We start from the raw sequence: 18,978 nt of genomic DNA, 5'->3' as shown, positions 1-18,978 counted from the left end.
ACCACCGCCGGAGAGATGATGGGGGGGGAGGAGGCTCCCCCCGCTCCCTGTGCTGCCGGTGGGCTCTCCCGGCCTGCTCGCGCCGCCCGTTGCCCTTGGTGCGGCCGCTGCGCGGGGCCCGGCGGCGGCGAGGAGCGGTAATGGCGGGCGGGCTGCGAGGGGGGGGGGGGTCGTGTCTTATCCCCTCTTCCCTCCCCTTTTCTCTCCCTGGGGCCGGGAACGGGTCATAAACTTCTTCGGTGTCTCGTAAAATCTCCATTGAGGCTGGGAGGTTGTGGTTTGAGAAGGCCGGCGAAATTCGCTTGGTGGGTTTCTACAAACGAGCCGTTTTCTCCAGCTGTCAGGTCCCATACGGCTGGTTAGTGGTAATAGAGCGCGCGTCTCTGGGATTTGGTGTAACCAGTGCGCTCCTAATGGTCTGCAGAGCTGCAAACTTATGTATGGTTAGGTTTTAACGAATAAATTGATCGATTAAGTGTGACTGATTCACCGGTAATATCCGAAAAGAGATATTCCCTTCCCTTTTTAGGATAAAATCCTATTTCCCAGGGCCAAGAGCTGGTTAGAATTATTTCTAAGAAACTTCTGTATGTATCTGAAAACAACATGTATCCTATAGGAAGTGTTCGGTGGCCCACATATCTGTTAGTGGCCCACATATCTATTATCCTATGGTAGGATCCTAGTAAGCGTAAATAAATATTCCAGGGACGCCACAGCCTCCATTTCCAGATGTATTAGCAGCTCTTAACCTGTTATACTTTCCTTTCTAGCAGCCATGGTGAATTTCGCCCAAGTTGTGCGTGATCACTGGGTTCACATCCTCGTTCCCTTAGGATTCGTGGTTGGATGCTATCTGGACAGAATGAACGATGAAAAGCTGTCAACCTTCCGAAACAAGAGCTTATTGTATAGAAGGTCTGCTTTAATTATGACTTTTAAATATGTACATTCAGTTATTTTGACAAGTTGAGTTAAAGTACTTCTCTGTTGTTAAAAGTCTTAAATATGAAAAAAAAAAAAATCAGTGATACTACCAAAATATTGGGGGGGGGGGGGATAAAAGTTTCAGCAAGCATTCCTGATGGGTTTTAGGTAGGTCACTGATGCCCTCTGAATATCCCAGCATTAGGACCCATCTTAGTGCTCTTAATTGTGAAAAAAAAGTATGTGTAATTCTATCTGTTTGATCATTTATCCAATATAACTGATTTAAAATAATCAATTGCACCAGTCAATTATAAGTGTTGATATGAATAAATTTTATTTGTGGAAGCAAGGTAAAAGCAAACATTTGTGAATATTAAGACTGATTTGTATCTAAATAAACTTAGTTGAAGGATGCAGTACATGAGATCAAAATAAAAAGTAAACGCATACAGATGAATAAGAATAGGAAAAAGTCCTCTTAAAATAATAAAACTTAACCATTAAGTCATATTAAAATAACAAAACTTAACCATACTTCACAGCGTAGTTATCATGGCATGCCATTAACTAAATCTTAGTATAGTATTGTTAGTGGCAAGCACTGTTCTTACAAACAAACATAACTTTGAAATACCGCTAATAAGAAGAAATCTCCAAGGATTGTAGTAAAAATACCACTTCAAACCTTACTGTAAAGTATACTTCCAAGGAAAATATCTAACAGGGTTTTTTTGGGGGGGGGGATTATAGGCCAGGAGAAAATTTGTGGGACTGTGTATGTAGCATGCATTTAGCATTATTTTGTTAACTGGGGGAAGCAGAGTTATAAAGTGCATGAAGAACTAACAAGTTAGGGAAGTATTTTCAGTAGGTATGAATTTGCCTACCCCCCAACCCCAAGTCCTTGAAGATTCTACAGGTGGAAGAATGAGTATCTTGCATCTTAATGTTGTTTGTCAATTTAAAATGGAATATGATCTTTTTCAGCTCCTAATTAGTTTTTAGTTAACTCATTATTGATTTGAAATCAAGTAATTTGGAAAAATAAGGTATATTCACTTTAGTACAAAAATCTTTGCCTGTCCAAAGCTTGTTAATTGTTAGCTGCTGGCCAGTTCTCAGTCATGAAGTATGGAAACCATTATTTTGTCTGTGAAACCTCAGTGGGAAACAGTCATTGAATTTTATTCTAGTGGATAATAGCAAGCTTCTGTCTTAAATTTAAAATTATCACAGCACTTATTAACTCAATGCTTGTGTAAATTTGTTATTAAAAGTAATGAATTTTTAAATTAACACAAATGTTTATGTTGGCAATTGCTGTATCTTCACTTCAGGGTATGATTATATATAGTAAACAGTTTGAGCTTGCTGGCAAATTTCTCAGGGAGAATTTAGATAACTTAATGTAGTGCATCATCTGTATCGGTTCTAATTTTACATTACACCATGGGGTTAAGCAATTAACAGAAATAAAAGTCATGCTGCATAGCATGGACTCATCATAGGAATGTTATCAGTTTGATTTTTTTTTTAAGCTCTGCTGTCACCTAGATTAGTTCTGAGTAAAAAAGTAAGATGATATAATTCTTGCCACTGTTACATGAGCACTGTGCAGTTGCTTGTGACATTTAGCTGTTATTTCTGCATATTACAAAAACCTCTAAAAATATAAGATAACTTTCAAAATCAAGGTATTCTAGAATAATTTATATATTTTAGAAATTATTCTACAAAAATCATCCTAATTTTAGTCTCTTTTCTGTGTGTTTTTTTTTTTCCCACAGAGAGTTGAAGCCTGGTGAAGAAACAACATGGAAATAAAGACTGTTGATGAAATGAGGAATATTTTCACTTGATTAATTATCTTGTCTTGAGCATTGAAAAAATACAATTATGGTTTTCATCTTAAGACTATATAAAGCTACAGAAAAGAACACCTGCAAGTCCATCACTGCCAATTTAATTTCCAAACATACTTTTTGGAAGATGATTTAATTATATGACTAATTTGCGTCCAGGAAGTCCATAACTGTTGAGAAACTTGTCCCTGTAAGTCATACTCTAGAAAAAGAGGATGTAATAAAGAAAAAAACTATGCAAAAATCAGTTACATTGTTATTACTCTGTGTGGTGTGGAAGTTTATAGCTGATTTATGAGGTATATTTCAAGGGGATACTTAACAAAGGCCCAAAAGGCGGTTGGTAGGGATTTTTCTTTGTTGTTTTACAGCTGTTTTTGTTGTGTTTTGGAGGTGTTGTTTTTTTTTTTTGAACATGCAGGACTTTCCTTCCCCGTGGCCGCCCAGGCAGGCTGGGCGGAGCGCCGAGGGAGCTGCCCTCGCTGCGCTGTTTCTAACCCGCGCCCCGCGCAGCACTCAGGCCTGACTGAGTAGGAAGAGCCGAGGGCGTCCCTCGGCCGGGAGCCCGGCGTTAATTAGCCAGGCGTTAATTAACCAGGCGTTAATCAGCGCACGCCCCCCTCCCGGCCGGCAGGGGGCCCGCGCGGCGCCCGGCGAGGCGAGCTTTGGTTGGCTGCGGGGGGCACGGGAGGCGGCGGCCGTTGGCAGTAAACATGGAGGCGATCTTCCACGAGCGGGTGAGCGGGCGCCTGGGGGGGCTCCGACGGCGGGGGGCAGTCGGCTGGGCCGGGGGTGCCCTCCCTGAGGAGCCGGGGTGGGGCGGCGGCCGGGCCTCGCCTCGCCTCACCGCGCTGCCTCCGGGTCCCCCCCATAGTCCTGGGGCGGGCTGAGGGTGTCCCCCCGGCAGGGCAGCGCGGAGCTGCGGCTTCTCCTCCTCCTCCTCCTCCTCTTCCTCCTCCGCGGTGCCCCGTGGGGAAGGGAGCCGCCGCCAGGGCCGGCCCTCAGCGGCTCCTCGCCCCCCTGCACATCTCGGGGGCTTCAGGAGCAGGCCTGGGGTGCGCTCAGGTGCACGCCGCTGTGCCTTGAAGAGAGGCTCCAGTGTAGGCGAGCAGGACGGTTTGGGGTTGCTTGGTTGCTTCTCGGCTGAACCTGCCTCGGTTTGGGTTGTGTAATGAGCGAGGAAATGGAGCGCTGGTAAGGAAATCCTACTGCTGGGCTCCTGGGTGCCAGGCAGCTTCCTGTTTTGGAGGACGCGCTTCTGGAAGCTACCGTGAATTAGCAGAGTTCCCAAATGCGAGCTGTCTGTGCCTCAGTATGAAACTTAGCTGTTTTTCATGTAATTTGCTCATGTTTCCATTGTCTTAAGGGAAGCACTAGTCTCTGTATACTGTTCTCATGGATACATGTTGGCTTACTTAATGAATAAAGTAAGCCAGCTTCACAACTTCTAAAATTTCTTTCCTGTAATCAGCAGAACCTGAAGAGTGTTCTTCCAGGCTGGGTTTGGGTAGCCAGGCACTGTCATGTTAAACAGCTGCTGTTCAGGGGCTAAGTGTTGGATTTCAGCTGTTACACCCTGTGCTACAGTGACCTTGAGTCCCAGTTGAGGTTTGACAACGAGTTGAAAAACAAGTGCACCTTCCTTTTGTCTTGCCTCGCCTGCTGCATGAGGAAATGGGAACTGAAACTTCAAGTTCTTGAAAGTAAAATTTCTTTGTAGTTTTGGAATTAAAACCTGCTGAAATCAAAGTGATGGAGCATGCTAGGTTCCAAGTTATAAACTAGTTGTCATTTATAGCTGCTGCTGGGTTTGGTTGTGGGTTTTCTGGGTGTTTTTGTCTCACGTGAATGTGGAATGTAAGTGGTTATTAGTAAGTTGGTTATGCAGTTCCTAAAGTGCCCGTGTGCCTGTTTTAAATTAGACTACCAAATACGTATATTTGTTGTTGTTATAGGGAAGCCTTACCGGAACCTTTGCCTTGTTTCTTAGGGGGTATTTTTTTTTCCCATCAAGCACACAATTTCATGTCCTGTCAAAACACTTAAAATGCTGAATGTATACACATACACACACCACTTGAATTTGCACACTGAAAATATTTCAATTTAAAAAAAAGGATGAGCAAATATGGTGTTTATAAAGGAAATTGATACACCGTCAACTAAACAAAGACCTAAGCAATGTGGCACTTGCAACAGGGAAGTTGCATTTGCAAAAATGTGGGATTAGTCTGGATTTAAGGAGTCCTCAGTGTAAAAGTTGGCCCTTTCTTTGATAGCATTCAAGTAGTTGAAAAGGCTGAAAGCAGGACAGCAGTTTGTATCAGGGTAGGTTTCAACAGGAGGATTTCAGTTTGTGGAAGGATACAGAATTCTCTGCGCAAAAATAATGAAAGTAACATCTCTTAGAAACTCTACGATTAGTTTTCTCTTCTGCACTTATAGTTCATCCAGGTTGTATATACAGAAATTGTTTAGTTTCAAGGTAGAACTTCTTCTGTACAAGTACAGCAAGGCCCTTTCAGTGACGCTGTGTTTTAAGCCTGCAATAAAACTCCATTTCAAAGGTATCCTATTACTGATTTCTTTCTAATGATTTCGTACAGCTCTGGTGAAGAAGCCTGTGATTCTTGAGCAGGTTCCCCAGCTTTAGTTGTATCACATGGCCAGCAGCAGGGATGTGGTCCAAATAGGACCGGAACTTCTGTGTCTTGAGTTACTTCTTATGGGGAGAAGATGAGCTGGAGGAGAGCTGCAGAGGATGACGCTTCTAAATTGCATTGTACCCTGGCCATAGAGCTGCTCCAGCTTTAACTCACTGATCGATTGAGTGATGGTTTTGTAATCAGGAATAAAGGGAACTTCTGAGGTTCCTGCTGTAAGGGAGACCATGAGAGATTCATGCGTGTGACTTGTATGTTGCTTTCGTGGCTGTTTAAAGAGTATTCCTCCAAGGCAGGCTCTTGTCTTCTTAGTTTCTGGGTTTGGCAGGGCGGGGGGCTGGTTTTCATTCTGTGAATTGTTTTTGTTGTTGTGTTTTTTTTTTTTTAATGCACGTTCTTAATATAAATAAAACTGAGCATTGATTAAAAAAAAGAGTAAAGATGCGTTTTAAAACTGATGTTAATCTTGTCTTGCTCTCACAGTTTATTTCTTAGAGAAAGATTGCTTTTGATGGGAAACCATAATTTCTCTCTTAACAAGACAGTATTTTATCTGCACATATGAAATGGTAGAGCCTAACATGCAGTCATTCAGATTTGGTTTTAATCTGTGCAACAAAATGATGACTGTTGATAACTTATTTATTTTTAACTTGGGTTGACAGTCTAAAAATTCTGTATTTTTGCAATCTCCAGAATGCTGGATGTGAAACAAAGTATCTAAAGTGTTTTGTGTTTAAATAGTTTATCCAAAAAATATTTTCAGTGTTGAATGTGCTAAATTCATTTTTTTTTCTTGCTGTCTCATCATTGTCAGCAAGATTTTACAGCCAGTAGGTATGTACTAGTTTCTCTTACCTAGTTTCTCTTCGTAAATTTCATGTGGAAAATGAGATTTCCTACCCTTCCAGCACCTTATCACTTTCAGAGCAATAAAGGAGTTAGTTGCAACCTGAACTGAATGAGTAACCTGAAAGGAAGGAAACAAATTCTGTAGATGTATACTTTTTAATCTCTTTGAAGTCTTAATGGTCTGAGTTTCTTTAACCACATGTGGAGAGCAGATTGCTGATAGCTGCACCTGGTGCACAGGAAAGTTTAACAAAGAGCAAGAGTTTCTGTTGCTGAGAATATTTGTTACTGGGAATTAGAGAGGAGGAACAAAAAAGCTTCCTCTTTTCATATGGTGATGGTTTAGAAGAGGGCAGAATCCATTATCCTGCTGGTTGAAAAGTACTTGTGTGATTTGGTCAGGCCATAGGCAATTTTATAAAAGTGTTTTAAAAGTGTTTTTCAAAACACTTTTCCTAGAAGAAAATAAATTTGAAGTAAATACAGTAGTGGGTTTACCCTGTCGTATATGTGTGGGGTGGGGATTGGGGTTGTATTCTACAGGTTGCACTATAATACATCTTAAGAAAACGTGATGGGGGGGGGGGGAGTGGAGGAAAAGTTTGCCAGAATTAAATTGAATGTTTGTTTTTGTTTGTTTTTTTTTTTTTTTCAGAGCAAAACATTAACATGTTTTTGTCATTGCTTTGGTGTTTCTTTCTTTTCCAATGTTAGCAAGAAGGCTCATTGTGTGCTCAGCACTGCCTGAATAATTTGCTACAAGGAGAGTATTTTAGCCCTGTTGAGTTATCTTCCATTGCGCAGCAGTTGGATGAGGAAGAGAGAATGAGAATGGCAGAGGGAGGAGTGTCTAGTGAAGAATATCGAACATTTTTACAGGTAAAATTTTTGTAATTTGAGGTTTGACATTTGCCTGACATCTAATATTGTGTAGCACAGGCTTGCTATTTTTTGTGGTTATAGAAGGTTCGTTTCTTTTGCTAATGTTTCTTAAGTTTATAGATATTTCCATTCAAGTATTTCAGATTTGTCATTTTTAAATGTTACTAGTATAGCTTCACAGTAATCCTTTTAAAAAAAGGGGGGGGGGAGGGAGAGCTATATTATCATCATCTTACAGGTAGGAAGGTCAGGCATGGCAAGGACAAGAATTTTGCCTTATGGTTTTGTAAACTAGTGGCAGGGAGGGGAACGATTTTCCATGCCTGTCTGTCGTTTAAGCACTAAGCATTTCTAATTTAAATGTTTGAGGTTTTAATTAATAATTATGTTTGGGTATTGTAATCAGTCTTACTGAGTAGGAAATAATTAGTTTACGTATTTGCAGTTATTTATTCTTGAAGTTGAATTCTTTCTGACCTTTTATTCTTACACCACATTTCTCTTTTCTCCCTCCCAATCTCACGCTGAGCAGCAGCCTTCTGTAAATATGGATGACAGTGGATTCTTCTCAATTCAAGTAAGTGTTGTTCTATATTGCATGATTTTTTTCTTCATATGCAATATATGTGATTTTGCACATGGCAGTGGTTACAGGGTTATCGCAGTGATCTGCAGATTGGAAGAAGCTGAAGTACCTCCATTTCTATTTTTACAGCGCTCTACAGCCAAAGTAGAAATGAAGTTTTATGTTTTGTTTTAAGGAGTGTAATGGACAAGTAAGTAATAGGAAATACTTAAACCAGAACACCAAAAAAGGTGTTGAACACTGAACTGGGGCTTGTTTCTGGAATTAAGCTGTTAGCTAAGCTTTGCACCTTTGGCTGTCTCAATAGCTTTGAGAGGTGCTTGTCAGTATTCCAGAATCCCCTGAGAGCAGAGCCTCTGTCTTATTGTCTGATGTAGGGCAGGACTGTATTTCTACTCTGTGAAAAATGATGAACAGTTTAGCATTTCTTGTATTCTTGATTGTGTTACTGCAGTACTGATGCTGGAAAAAACACTCCCATATATCCTACCTTTTTTTATCCTCTCATTGCTTTGCTCACTTGCTATGTAACTGGCTGACTGAAAGGAAGGTTAATTGTTGATTTAAAATTTCTTACAGCATTACCACAAGTAGCCTTAAAGAGCTCTTGTAAAAGAGTTCAGTTAATTTTTATTTTCAAATCTGCTGATTACCTTTCAAAATGACTTTGAAATAATCTAAAATATTAAGGAAATACCAATTTTGATGTCTTAAGATATGGGAAAAGCTTATAAGCTATACCAATGCCCGGGATTTTGTTATATTTCTGTTCATTTCCCATATAGTAAAAAGAAAGTTTAAAGTCTTCAGATTGATCAGAAAGCTTTGATAGACAGCTCTTTAAAATGAATTGGGATAGTCAACCTAAAAACACTAGCAGTAACCCTGTGGTAATGAGCCTGAGTTGGTGCTGTGACCTTCCAGTGACGCAAATTTCAAATTATTACTGTGGAGAAAGATGACGTTGCACTGAGCAGAGAGGGAGGGCGGAGCAGTCCATTGAGAGCAAAGAGATGATGATATTAGTGTTTGTGGGAGTTGAAATTACAGCTTTGACTGGGGGAGTAAGTTTATTAACATGTCTTAGTTAAATCATAGCTTTGTTACTCCCTCTATGGTAGGCGTGTTATATTAGCATGTAAATTCGTGACAATTGCATTTTGAATAATGTGATTCCTAGTTTTCCCAGCAATGTTTTGAAATCAAAACTTTGAGGAAAAATACAAGTGTTGATAGTGGCTAAAATGTTTGCAGTTGCTCAAATTAGATTTGATTGGTTTAACTCATTAAGAAGTGTTGTTTTTTGACAGGTCATAAGCAATGCCTTGAAAGTTTGGGGTTTAGAACTAATCCTCTTCAACAGCCCAGAGTATCAGAGGCTTGGGATCGATCCTATGTAAGACTCTTTTATTATTGTTTTTAGCACCCTGCTTTCATTTTATGGAAAAATACTGACAATCAGTGATTTAGTTCTGTGTCTTTAAAGTCACTGTTTCAAGCTCTGTTGCATCCTGATGTTTATTTTTTTTTATACTCTGCCTTTTATATTTTTTTTCTTTCGGTGGTGTGTATTAGCACCTCACCTGTGTGCCTTTATGACATCTTAGTATCTGTGGCATCACGGGTATGAGATTTCAGTAATATGGATGCGATAAAAAGGACAACTTTCTAAGTATTGTAAGTTACAAAAGCAGTATGAGTATTCTGTAACGTCAGCAGTTGTATTACTGAAATTTTGTTATGCAAGTTAAAATTAGTGGTAGCAAAAAACTTAAACATTAATATGCACTCCAGTATTATTTAATTTTATCTATACCTTTTGTTTTTCTTTTTACAGAAATGAAAAATCATTTATTTGTAATTATAAGGAACACTGGTTTACAGTTCGAAAGTTAGGAAAACAGGTGACACTGTCTTTTTTTTATTTAAAAATTGACTTCAGAGTGGGGGTGGAAAAAACGGTTGCAAATAGACCATGTGTTGGCCTTTTGCAGGTTTTTGCTGCAGTTTGCTTTAATAGTAGTAATAAAAAAATGACTTTAGTAATTGTTTGTTATATCACAAATATGCCAGGCAGCTTTTCATGAATGTTAGCCTAGGGAAAGATCCTAGGATCTATTCCCCAGTGAACCTGTCCTATAGGAAGTTGCTGCTGAGGCAGAGTCTATGTGACCTCTCAAGTTCTTTTCTTGCTTTTCTGCATGAAGAATAGCAGAAAAATGTTTGTATGGAAGAGGGGGAAGTCTTTTATAAAGATTAGGATTCCTATAAAATGCAAGTTTATTTAATGGACTGCATTATTGACATTGTAAAAATGAGTTGCCAGTAGCCTGTGTGTTTAAATGGACAATAGATGGAAGTAAAAGTTCAAAGTTCTGCTGTATTCATGAATATTTATAATCCTTAGTATTTAAGGGTATCCAAAGGATAAGGTTGGGGAAAATAGAATCATAGCTTTTCACTGTTTTTGAAAACTATCTGAAGCAGTAGTATGATAAGCAGGAAATAACTATTAAAGACAAGGGGTGGCCAAACTCCTGCATGGTACATACGTCATAACTCAAGTCATGTGCAGGTCTCTTGTAACACCAGTACAGTCGTTCTTCCAGTAGCCAGTTAAGCTTTTGGATAAGCTTCTGCACAACATAAATTAGTAGGTTTGGTATGGTAGGTTTTGTTGTTTTTGTCATAAGCTGTTTGTGAAGTAAGCTCTTAAATTCTAACATAGTGGGTGGGAGTCACTTTGCAAATTCGGTTTTCTAAGTGCTGGCTACATATGTTGTCATCCAGTTTAAAAGAAATGCAATTATTCCTGTGAGTAAGCAAACTACTGTTCTGGTTTAGTTGTAAAGTATAGCTGATATTGTTTAAAGGCATTTCTTGTGTATTTGAAATTGAAAAGGCTGAGTGGTCCCTCAAAGCTATGGTGCTCCCTGGTATAAATACAACCATATCAGCTGGAATATTTTTGATACCATTCTAGCTTAAAAGTTCTTGAGTTGGAGGAGGGGTGTATTTTGCTTGTACGTGTGGCTTGTAGCTACACAAAGCAATGAGCTACACTAGGTTCTGTTATCTAGAGTGATGAGAAAGGAGAGACAGAAAAGATAGACTTAGGGCTTTGACCTACTTTTCTGTTGTAGTAAAACCAAAATTAGTTCACTAGACCATTCTCCTCCATACTCTGTTACGAGTTTGTCAGTAATCTGTCTGTCATATATGTTTACATAACCTTTCAATCCTTTCCCCACTCCTACACTGGTGATGTGTTTTTTTTTTCACCTTTCTCCAGTGGGAAGGGGGCTTTTTGACTGAGAAGTCAAGTGATTCGATGACAGAAGGGTAGATACTCACCTGGAACAGAGGTGACTTACAGTATGGGCCTGACTGCAAATGTATGAGCGCATATATAGAAGTTTAGGTAGACAAATGCCTTTTTTTTGAGAATGGAGATAGAATTCGTCTGCTGTCTGAAATGGTGCTCTCTGGTTCAAGTTGAATAATATTGAATGGGTGTGGTATAAAAAAGTTCTTCAAATTGATAGTAATATATATGGGATTTTAAAGATAGAATATTTTACCATACCTATTGAATATATTTGTCCCTAGTGGAAGTGTTATTACCAACTAATTGTCTGCAGGGAACTGGAAATACCTGTGTATATTTTTGGTGTCCACTACTGTAATATTGTTATATTATTCATGTATTATGTTTGAGTTCACTTAATTTTTAAATTTAAAAATTATCCAAGTGTAAACCATAGTTTTCAAAGACATCATGTTTAGTTAATGTAACGGAAAGAGTTCAGTTTGCTTCCTGTACCTACTAATGCATTAAGATAGAGTATTAATTTATGAAAAATTTCTTCCTTCATCAATCTCTTAACAGTTTTAAAACTAGGATTATGGAGTATTTAAGATTTGTCTGATTTATGATTCCTCTACTGTTATATTTAGATTTTTGTTTTGATGTGTTCCCTGGTACTAGTGTTGAGTAATGGGAGAGAACATGCAATAATTTCCATGCTACAGATCTCCTGTTAGCTGAAGAGTATTTGAAGGGAGACTTCTAGCAGTATAGGTATTGTGCTTCAAAAGATTTTTTAATTTGATTTATTTTACTAGACTGAGTTGGATATTCCATCATAGAAAATGACCACATTGTACAGAAATGGATTACAGAGTAATCTTTATACTAATTTGTTCTCTCAAACCTTTTTTTCTTAATTACAGTGGTTTAACTTGAACTCTCTCTTGATGGGTCCAGAACTAATATCAGATACATATCTTGCACTTTTCTTGGCTCAATTACAACAAGAAGGTAATAGTAACTTGCAGATGTTACATTTCACTAATTAAAAGTAGGTAATAATCGTTATTTATTAGAAATTAATGAGTTCAGTTAACTACTCTTAGTTTTGTTACTGAAATAGTGCAATAACCCAAGTCCTTATAATGAAAGGTAGAGCCTTACATTTTAATAAATTGCACATTGTATTCCGTATAAATGTGCATTTTAGAGTACTTACTTGTACACCTTAATGCTGTAGACTTACAATTTATTTTTTTCAGGTTATTCCATATTTGTAGTAAAAGGTGACCTGCCAGACTGTGAGGCTGATCAGCTCTTGCAGATGATTCGGGTACAGCAGGTGCAGAGACCAAAACTAATTGGGGAAGAGACAGCACAGTCAAGAGAACAGAGGTAAGGTAAACAGATTTCATTTTAATAATGTGCAGTGTGATTTGTTTCTATGATAAATGTCTACATGGAGACAACCCTCTTAAGATGTAATTAGAAGTACCTTTAGTTCAATGTTTTCTGCTATTGCACACTATGAAACCAAATTAGTGGAGTAACTAATAGTGCATTTTTAAGTGTGCAATAAATACCATAATTTGTTTTCTTTTTTTTTTTCCTTTGTTACACAGTCTAGAAGTCTTCTAGAAGATAGCAGTGATTGTCATGAACTCTCCCATGTAAAAAGAGGCTAAAACCAAAATGCTTCTGCAGGTGATACGAATAGATAAGAGCAGATTACCCTTAGAAGTTGTATGTGACTGGTCCTTGGATGTCCAAAGCCAGGTTGGATGGGGCTTTGAGCAGCCTGACCTAGTGGAAGATGTCCCTGCCCATGGCAGGGGGTTGGAACTAGATGATCTTTAAGGTCCCTTCCAGTTCATACATTTCTGTGATGATTATGATTTTTCCCACTATAGTAGAATAGGTTAGCCAACCTTACCAAACTATCGTTAATGGTAATTGATCTGCAATTAAGATTGTATTCTATCATTATTAGAAAAGGACAATATTCCCATAAATACATTCCACATCATATAAATAATAATACAACATTCCCGTCAGGAATAATTTACCTGTAAATGTTGTGGTGTGCTACTCTGTTGTGATAAATACTGCTAATGTAAAACCTCAAGAGCACGTTATGTACTACTTAAAATAATTTTATCCCATTTTCATTGTGAATAAATTGCATACTGATTTCCAAAAAAAAAACGATAAGGCTGTCTTCAAAGGAATGAGTTCATTATTATTTCTTCCACTTCATAGGGGTAATTTATAGTGTTGTGAATTGATGGAATAAAAACAGTAAACTACTTGGCAGTTATGTGAAAAGTATGTATAGCCTACAGAGGATCTTTGACTGTAGTGTAGTCATTAAAGATTCCTTAGGAAGAGACCACATGCACTATTATCTGCTGGTGTAGCTATCTTACTAGCAGTGGGTTCAAATAAAAATATTACTGGCTTTTATAGCACTACTACTTCTGAACTTTTTCCTATTAAGCAGATTCTCATCAACATATGCACATAGGTTCAGGGTTTCAGTATTTTCATTTTACAGCTGAAGGCTATGATTGCAATTTTTCATGTTTTGTATAGAACTGAGAAAATATTTGTATAATATATTAGCACAATAGATTTTTTTTGCCAAAGTTTAAAAATAAGTAGCTAAATCAGCACAAAATATTTACTTTAAATATCAAAGTATGATTACTATCTGAATGCCTTAAATGTATTGACTTGACAGGCTACCCAGAAGTGATGTGGACCAAGCAATAGAAGTTAACCATCCTTTTGATGGAACAAGCATGTTAGACGAAGATGAGGAGAATTTTCAAAGAGCCCTGGCTCTAAGTAGGCAGGAAATTGATATGGAAGATGAAGAAGCTGATCTTCGTAGAGCCATTCAACTCAGCATGCAAGGTGCAGTGCTCATTTAAATTTGGCTTAGCGTTCATGTTGCTTATGCTTTAGCAGCTACTGGAATCACTTTCAGCCACTCTTTCAATATGCTTCAGGCTCTCTGAATAGACTGGCTTTGAGGCCTGGAAGGATAATCCAGGCTTTCTTGTAGCATCTTGCTTCCTGCTTTTTGAAAAGTTGCAACTTTCATGTTAGCATTGATCATTAGGAGGCAAGAACAAATTGGCAAAGGGTGGTAGGATTAAAGGAAAACAGTCCTAAGGAGAGAGTATGGCAGTGAAGTTAGCTTAGGTGCTTATTTCACTAACAAGTCACTTTGAGGAGGGTGGGGCATGTGGTTTTTCTTTTTTTGGGGGGAGGGGGCTTTTTTTTTTAAGGTATGCTTTTTGCAAACTTCATTTTGCTGTAACTGATAGGATATGTCTTGTTCTGATTTTAGGTTGTCGTCGAAGTGAGTGCTTGAACTCGTTATCAACAAATGTTCCTCAGTTACCACACACCAGTCAGACAGACTCCCTTTCTTCAGAAGAACTGCGAAGGAGAAGACAAGCATATTTTGAAAAGTAAAGTAGCTGATAGAAAACTAAAACTGCATTTGGGAAGTAAATGTCTTATTGTTCAGTGCTTTTGGGCTGTGGGTGGGTTTCTGACTGAGGTCCAGCTTAACTTTTGTCTCTTAACAGGCTTTCATAGCATACCAGAATTTTGCTCTTCCAAGACGGTTCCTATAAAGAAATTAAACCTGTAAATAGAGCAACTATTAGGAGTGCAATATCAATCTTGAGAAGGGAAGCAAATAAATGCATTACAGTATTTCCACATGAAATCCTGTAGATAACTTTTGTAGTCATTTTCTTGAAGAAAAATATTCTTGCTCTAAGACTACTTCTGGTAGTGATGTCTCTGAGTGTCACATAAGAAGTCATCTAGATGGTGCTTCGCTTTTGTGTTCTTAATACATTATTGTGGTATTGTTATAGCTTTTCCTTGTCTCTATTTCCTGGTGATGAAGGAAATTAATACCAGGAAGAAATGCTACGGATAAGAGAAGTTAGATTTTGCATGAGAGGATAAAGCACAAATTCTAGTAAAAGTGCAGTTTAGAATATAATGTTGCGAGAACAGAAGCCTGAAGGCTAGCAGGGGGAAACAATTTAAGAGATTTTAAGTATGGGTGTGTTATCCAACCAAACAGCAGCTTATACTACTTATGCTTCTCATTCTTGGCCTTCCTTACAATGAGATGTAGGATTCAGGATTCATACTGTCAAGTCTGATATTAACTTTTTCTTATAAATTTATAATTATTTCAGGCAGCAACAACAGCTGCCGCAGCAAGATCAGACCTTGAACATAGAAGATAAGCCAGCTATAAGCTCAAGCAATCTGGAAGCCGACCCAGGTATTGTTTTTTAAATGTATTTTCAACTCTGAAATTTTTATAAGTTATTTTTCACCTCTGTGTTATGCACTGCTTCCTAATTTTCCTTGCCTGCCTCTGCCTGCTTTCTCACCCCAGCAGCTGTTCAGACTACGCATCGCAGCTGTTACTCTTTTTTGGTGGTAAAGGAAAGGATCACTTTCTTTGAAAAGCCTACTCTGCTGTGAATGTCAATATCCTGTTTCAGAGTGAATTATCAGACAATGAGTTCTGGCTTTGCTTGTTGTTGCTTAGTTTGGCTGGGGCATAACTCAAGAAACTGTAATCTGTGGTGGGATCTGTATGTAAGCTTTGTCGCTATTAAGTACTGGTGATCCAAAATTTGTGTGCATGATTCGATTCTAACTACTGTGCATGGAAACCTAAGTGTAAAATGTTCGATTATAGTTTTAATTAAATAGTTTTTAGAAAGAAAATTAAAAAAAAAAAACACACCACAATTTCTAGAGGGTGAGCGGAAACAGTAGGTATGAACAGAAGGAACAAAAAATCATCTAACTGCAGTTGAGAACTGTCTGTGTGCATTTCTTACAATTCATATGCATTTGTTTTCTTTAGGAGGTGATATGAGTGAAGAAGACATGCTTCAAGCAGCCATGAACATGTCTCTGGAATCTGTTAGAAACCACTTGAATACTGAAGAGAAAAAATGACATCACAATTTTCCCGTCGTCTATTGTCAAAACACTAAGTCTCCATTATAATCTTACTGTGTGGATGTTGCACGAGCAGGGTTCATTTCAGAGTTTTGGAAGCAGGAATGAAAGGAGGCTGGAGCTCAGAATTTAGAGGGAATCCACAAATATCAAAAAGTTTGCACTAATTTAGGAAACCGTAGCACTCCTGCTACAGAATATCTGTTGACAAGAGTAGCTTGTTAAAATTACTTAAACTACTCGTGTGGCTGACAGTAGATATGTAGCAGTTGGAACTTGCATTTAAAAAGCAAATTTAAATTGTTTTGAAGAGTTATCTAGAGAACAGAAAAGGGGACAAAAAAATGTCAGCTGATGTCCTTCAGTACCAATACTAAAATAGATAATAAATTGTGTTCATAAATTAGTAATTCTAAGAAAACAATTGAGATGGGGAAAAAAATGTTTATCTTAGATAACTTGTCATTCAGAATGAGTCATAAACTTGTCAACTTTTTGGTCCTGCTGTCCACTTTTGAAATGACCCATTCTGCAGGAGAAACCTGAATCCATAAATCCATGCTTGGCAATTCAACAGAAAATCTCCAGTGTATTGTAGATTATAATGTTACTTCTGAATGTTCAGTGACTTGTGACCTTCTAACACTTTGTGGTTTTCCTTTCACTTCCAACTGTAGGTTTCAGATCCATGTTTAAAGTAGGCTTTTTGCTTTGCCATTTTGTCTTTTTGGCAGATACATTGCCATTACTTTTTTAAAGTAGCTTAGTTAGTTTTTCTTCTGCTCCTTCTGTTTATGCCACTTTTTGCTGTAAAAATATCATAATGGGTTAAACAGGTTTTCTCTTTTACCTCTCCTGGAGTTTTTCCTCTCTGAGCTCAACCCTTTCTTCTGGCCTTTCAGTATAAAAGAGCTGTTAACTGAGTCTAGGAGAAGGGAGATGGGGAACATTTGGGTGCCATAAAACTAGTGCCACACATCCAACGTGCGTTCCTGCAGTCTGAAGTGACCTCTGTGCAAGTAGCTCTTTTAAGAATGAATATTTATGTCTGTGTGGGTGTTCTTTCCAAAATATTTCTCGAGTGTCTGTCAGAATGTTGCAGCTTTTTCAGGAATGGCCTTTATTCATGCACCTTAAAATTTTTTATCATGCTGTTTCTGATGCTGAGAAACTGGGGAGCAAAGGATGGGGGATAGTTTATTCTACTGGTTGTAACACATCTGCTTTGATACCCAGGGTGAGTGTGTAATAGGGTGACCAAACTTGACTTTCAACTTAGTGCAACAATTCAGATAAGTTTCGTTTTCCTAAATGGTGCTTGAAATACAAATTCTGTTTACATATAAATTATATGGAAGTGTTGTAGGTACAGTATGTAATCTGTATACCACTTAATGCATTAACAGTTAGCACAGGCATTTTAAGAATAATCTTTCGAAGATAAACCCCAAATTCTTTATCAAAATACTCTGATGTTATATCATTACACAATAGTAACAAAGTTAGTATGAACTGAATGGTAGTTAGATGGAAATTTACATTCAGCATCAAGTAGTACTGTACATGAAAGGGCTCTTACCTCTCGGTAAAGTTTTGTTTACAGCAATGGTTTCTTGATAGGTTAGAATATTAAACATGAATGGGCAGAATTCTGTTTTCTGTATGCTAAATTTCCAACCATAATGTCACCATAACCACTGGTATGTGTAAGATGTGGCTTTTGACATGAGACAGCAGTACTTTTTTAAAGTTGGTTTAAAGTTTTGCTTTTTAAGGAATCTTGTCATGCACGTAATCAATCTTTGTAATGTATTAAAGTAATACAGCCAAGTAATGGCTTTAAAATGTTACATGTATGCAAATGCCATTTTGAAATGCTATATTTTTCAGAATGTAGATTTGATTGAAATTTATATGAAACTGAAAACAGAAAAGGAGTCTGTAAAGCACTGAATTATTTCTTTGCTTGTTTGCAAATTATCCACAGCTTTACCTTTCCTTCCTTTGTTGTGCCATAAACTGATTCTGAAATAAGACTCTCCATTTAATAAGTAGATGTAGGCTGGCAAAGCTTGTTAAGACGTACTTGATACCAGTTCTTGGAACTTGAGCCTTTTATCCTCTGTTGTAAGAATATCATAAATATTTCTGTAGCTATATGGTATAGCAGTCATATTAAAAAAAAAATAATAATAATGATACTCTAGGCCCCTTGAATTGTATTAACTGTAACCTGTGACAACTACATGTTTTTGTAATCACTAAAGCATGGAGGTTTGGATTTGAACTTTCATGTTACTTTGTAAGTTCCTTCACCTAAGTGTTCTAATATATGAGGAATATAAAGTAACAGTGCCTGAAAAGCACAAATCTGTGAGTCAGATTACAGGGCTAGCCATATTCCTTTCTGTGGAGAAACAGCATCACTGTACAAACAGTGGTCTGATGTTCAGAGGAATGTCAAGTTTGGTAAAGTTGGCACAGCTGCCTAGTCATGCAGTTAAGAGGTAACAATTTAAGCTGTGTGTTAATTGCACCAAAGGAAAAGACTAATGCTAATTCTTGACAGAGCATGTTTTATGACCCAGATCTAAAGTTCAAGTTGTGTGGACCTGCCAAGAAGCTGTCAATAAAATAAAATAAAAAAAAAAAAATCTGATCTCACTTTCATGGTGTTCATTCTTTTAATGATAAATATGTCTCAACATGTCCAAACTATGTTCATAAATACAATATTTACTAATTTAGAACGTATTCCTATTGAAGCTGAAAGATTGTTTCTCCCCATGTTGTAGCTTTAGGCCAAAGTCTTACTGTAAAAAAAAAACAAAAAAACAAAAAAACAAAAAAAAAAACAACAACAACAAACAATTTTGTAAT

General features: G+C 37.7%; 2 protein-coding genes across 5 annotated transcripts; both read left to right on the top strand.

Moving 5' to 3' along the window:
- The first annotated feature begins 6 nt into the window (after window positions 1-6).
- Window positions 7-3,039, top strand: NDUFB1 (NADH:ubiquinone oxidoreductase subunit B1). Of its 4 annotated transcripts, none has more exons than XM_084288384.1 (3): window positions 7-137; window positions 774-918; window positions 2,718-3,039. In XM_084288384.1, exons 2-3 carry the CDS (start codon window positions 779-781, stop codon window positions 2,752-2,754), a joined length of 177 nt encoding a protein of 58 aa, XP_084144510.1. In that variant the 5' UTR covers window positions 7-137; window positions 774-778; the 3' UTR covers window positions 2,755-3,039. The 4 variants fall into 4 exon arrangements, with proteins under 4 accessions (XP_084144510.1, XP_084144511.1, XP_084144513.1 ...); XM_084288385.1 differs by having other exon boundaries at window positions 71-137; window positions 777-918; XM_084288387.1 differs by lacking the exon at window positions 7-137 and adding an exon at window positions 171-305 and having other exon boundaries at window positions 777-918.
- A 437-nt stretch (window positions 3,040-3,476) lies between these two features.
- On the top strand, window positions 3,477-18,709 carry ATXN3 (ataxin 3). Its single transcript, XM_084287396.1, has 11 exons — window positions 3,477-3,529; window positions 7,022-7,186; window positions 7,722-7,766; window positions 9,086-9,171; window positions 9,613-9,679; window positions 12,009-12,096; window positions 12,348-12,480; window positions 13,826-14,001; window positions 14,441-14,564; window positions 15,315-15,403; window positions 16,001-18,709. Exons 1-11 carry the CDS (start codon window positions 3,506-3,508, stop codon window positions 16,093-16,095), a joined length of 1,092 nt encoding a protein of 363 aa, XP_084143522.1. The 5' UTR covers window positions 3,477-3,505; the 3' UTR covers window positions 16,096-18,709.
- Window positions 18,710-18,978: the final 269 nt, after the last annotated feature.

This window comes from Netta rufina (genome assembly GCF_964035555.1).
Source record: "Netta rufina genome assembly, chromosome: 5".
Lineage (NCBI taxonomy): Eukaryota > Metazoa > Chordata > Aves > Anseriformes > Anatidae > Netta > Netta rufina.
The sequence above is the reverse complement of the archived record's forward strand: the minus strand, read 5'-3'. Positions and strand labels throughout refer to the sequence as shown.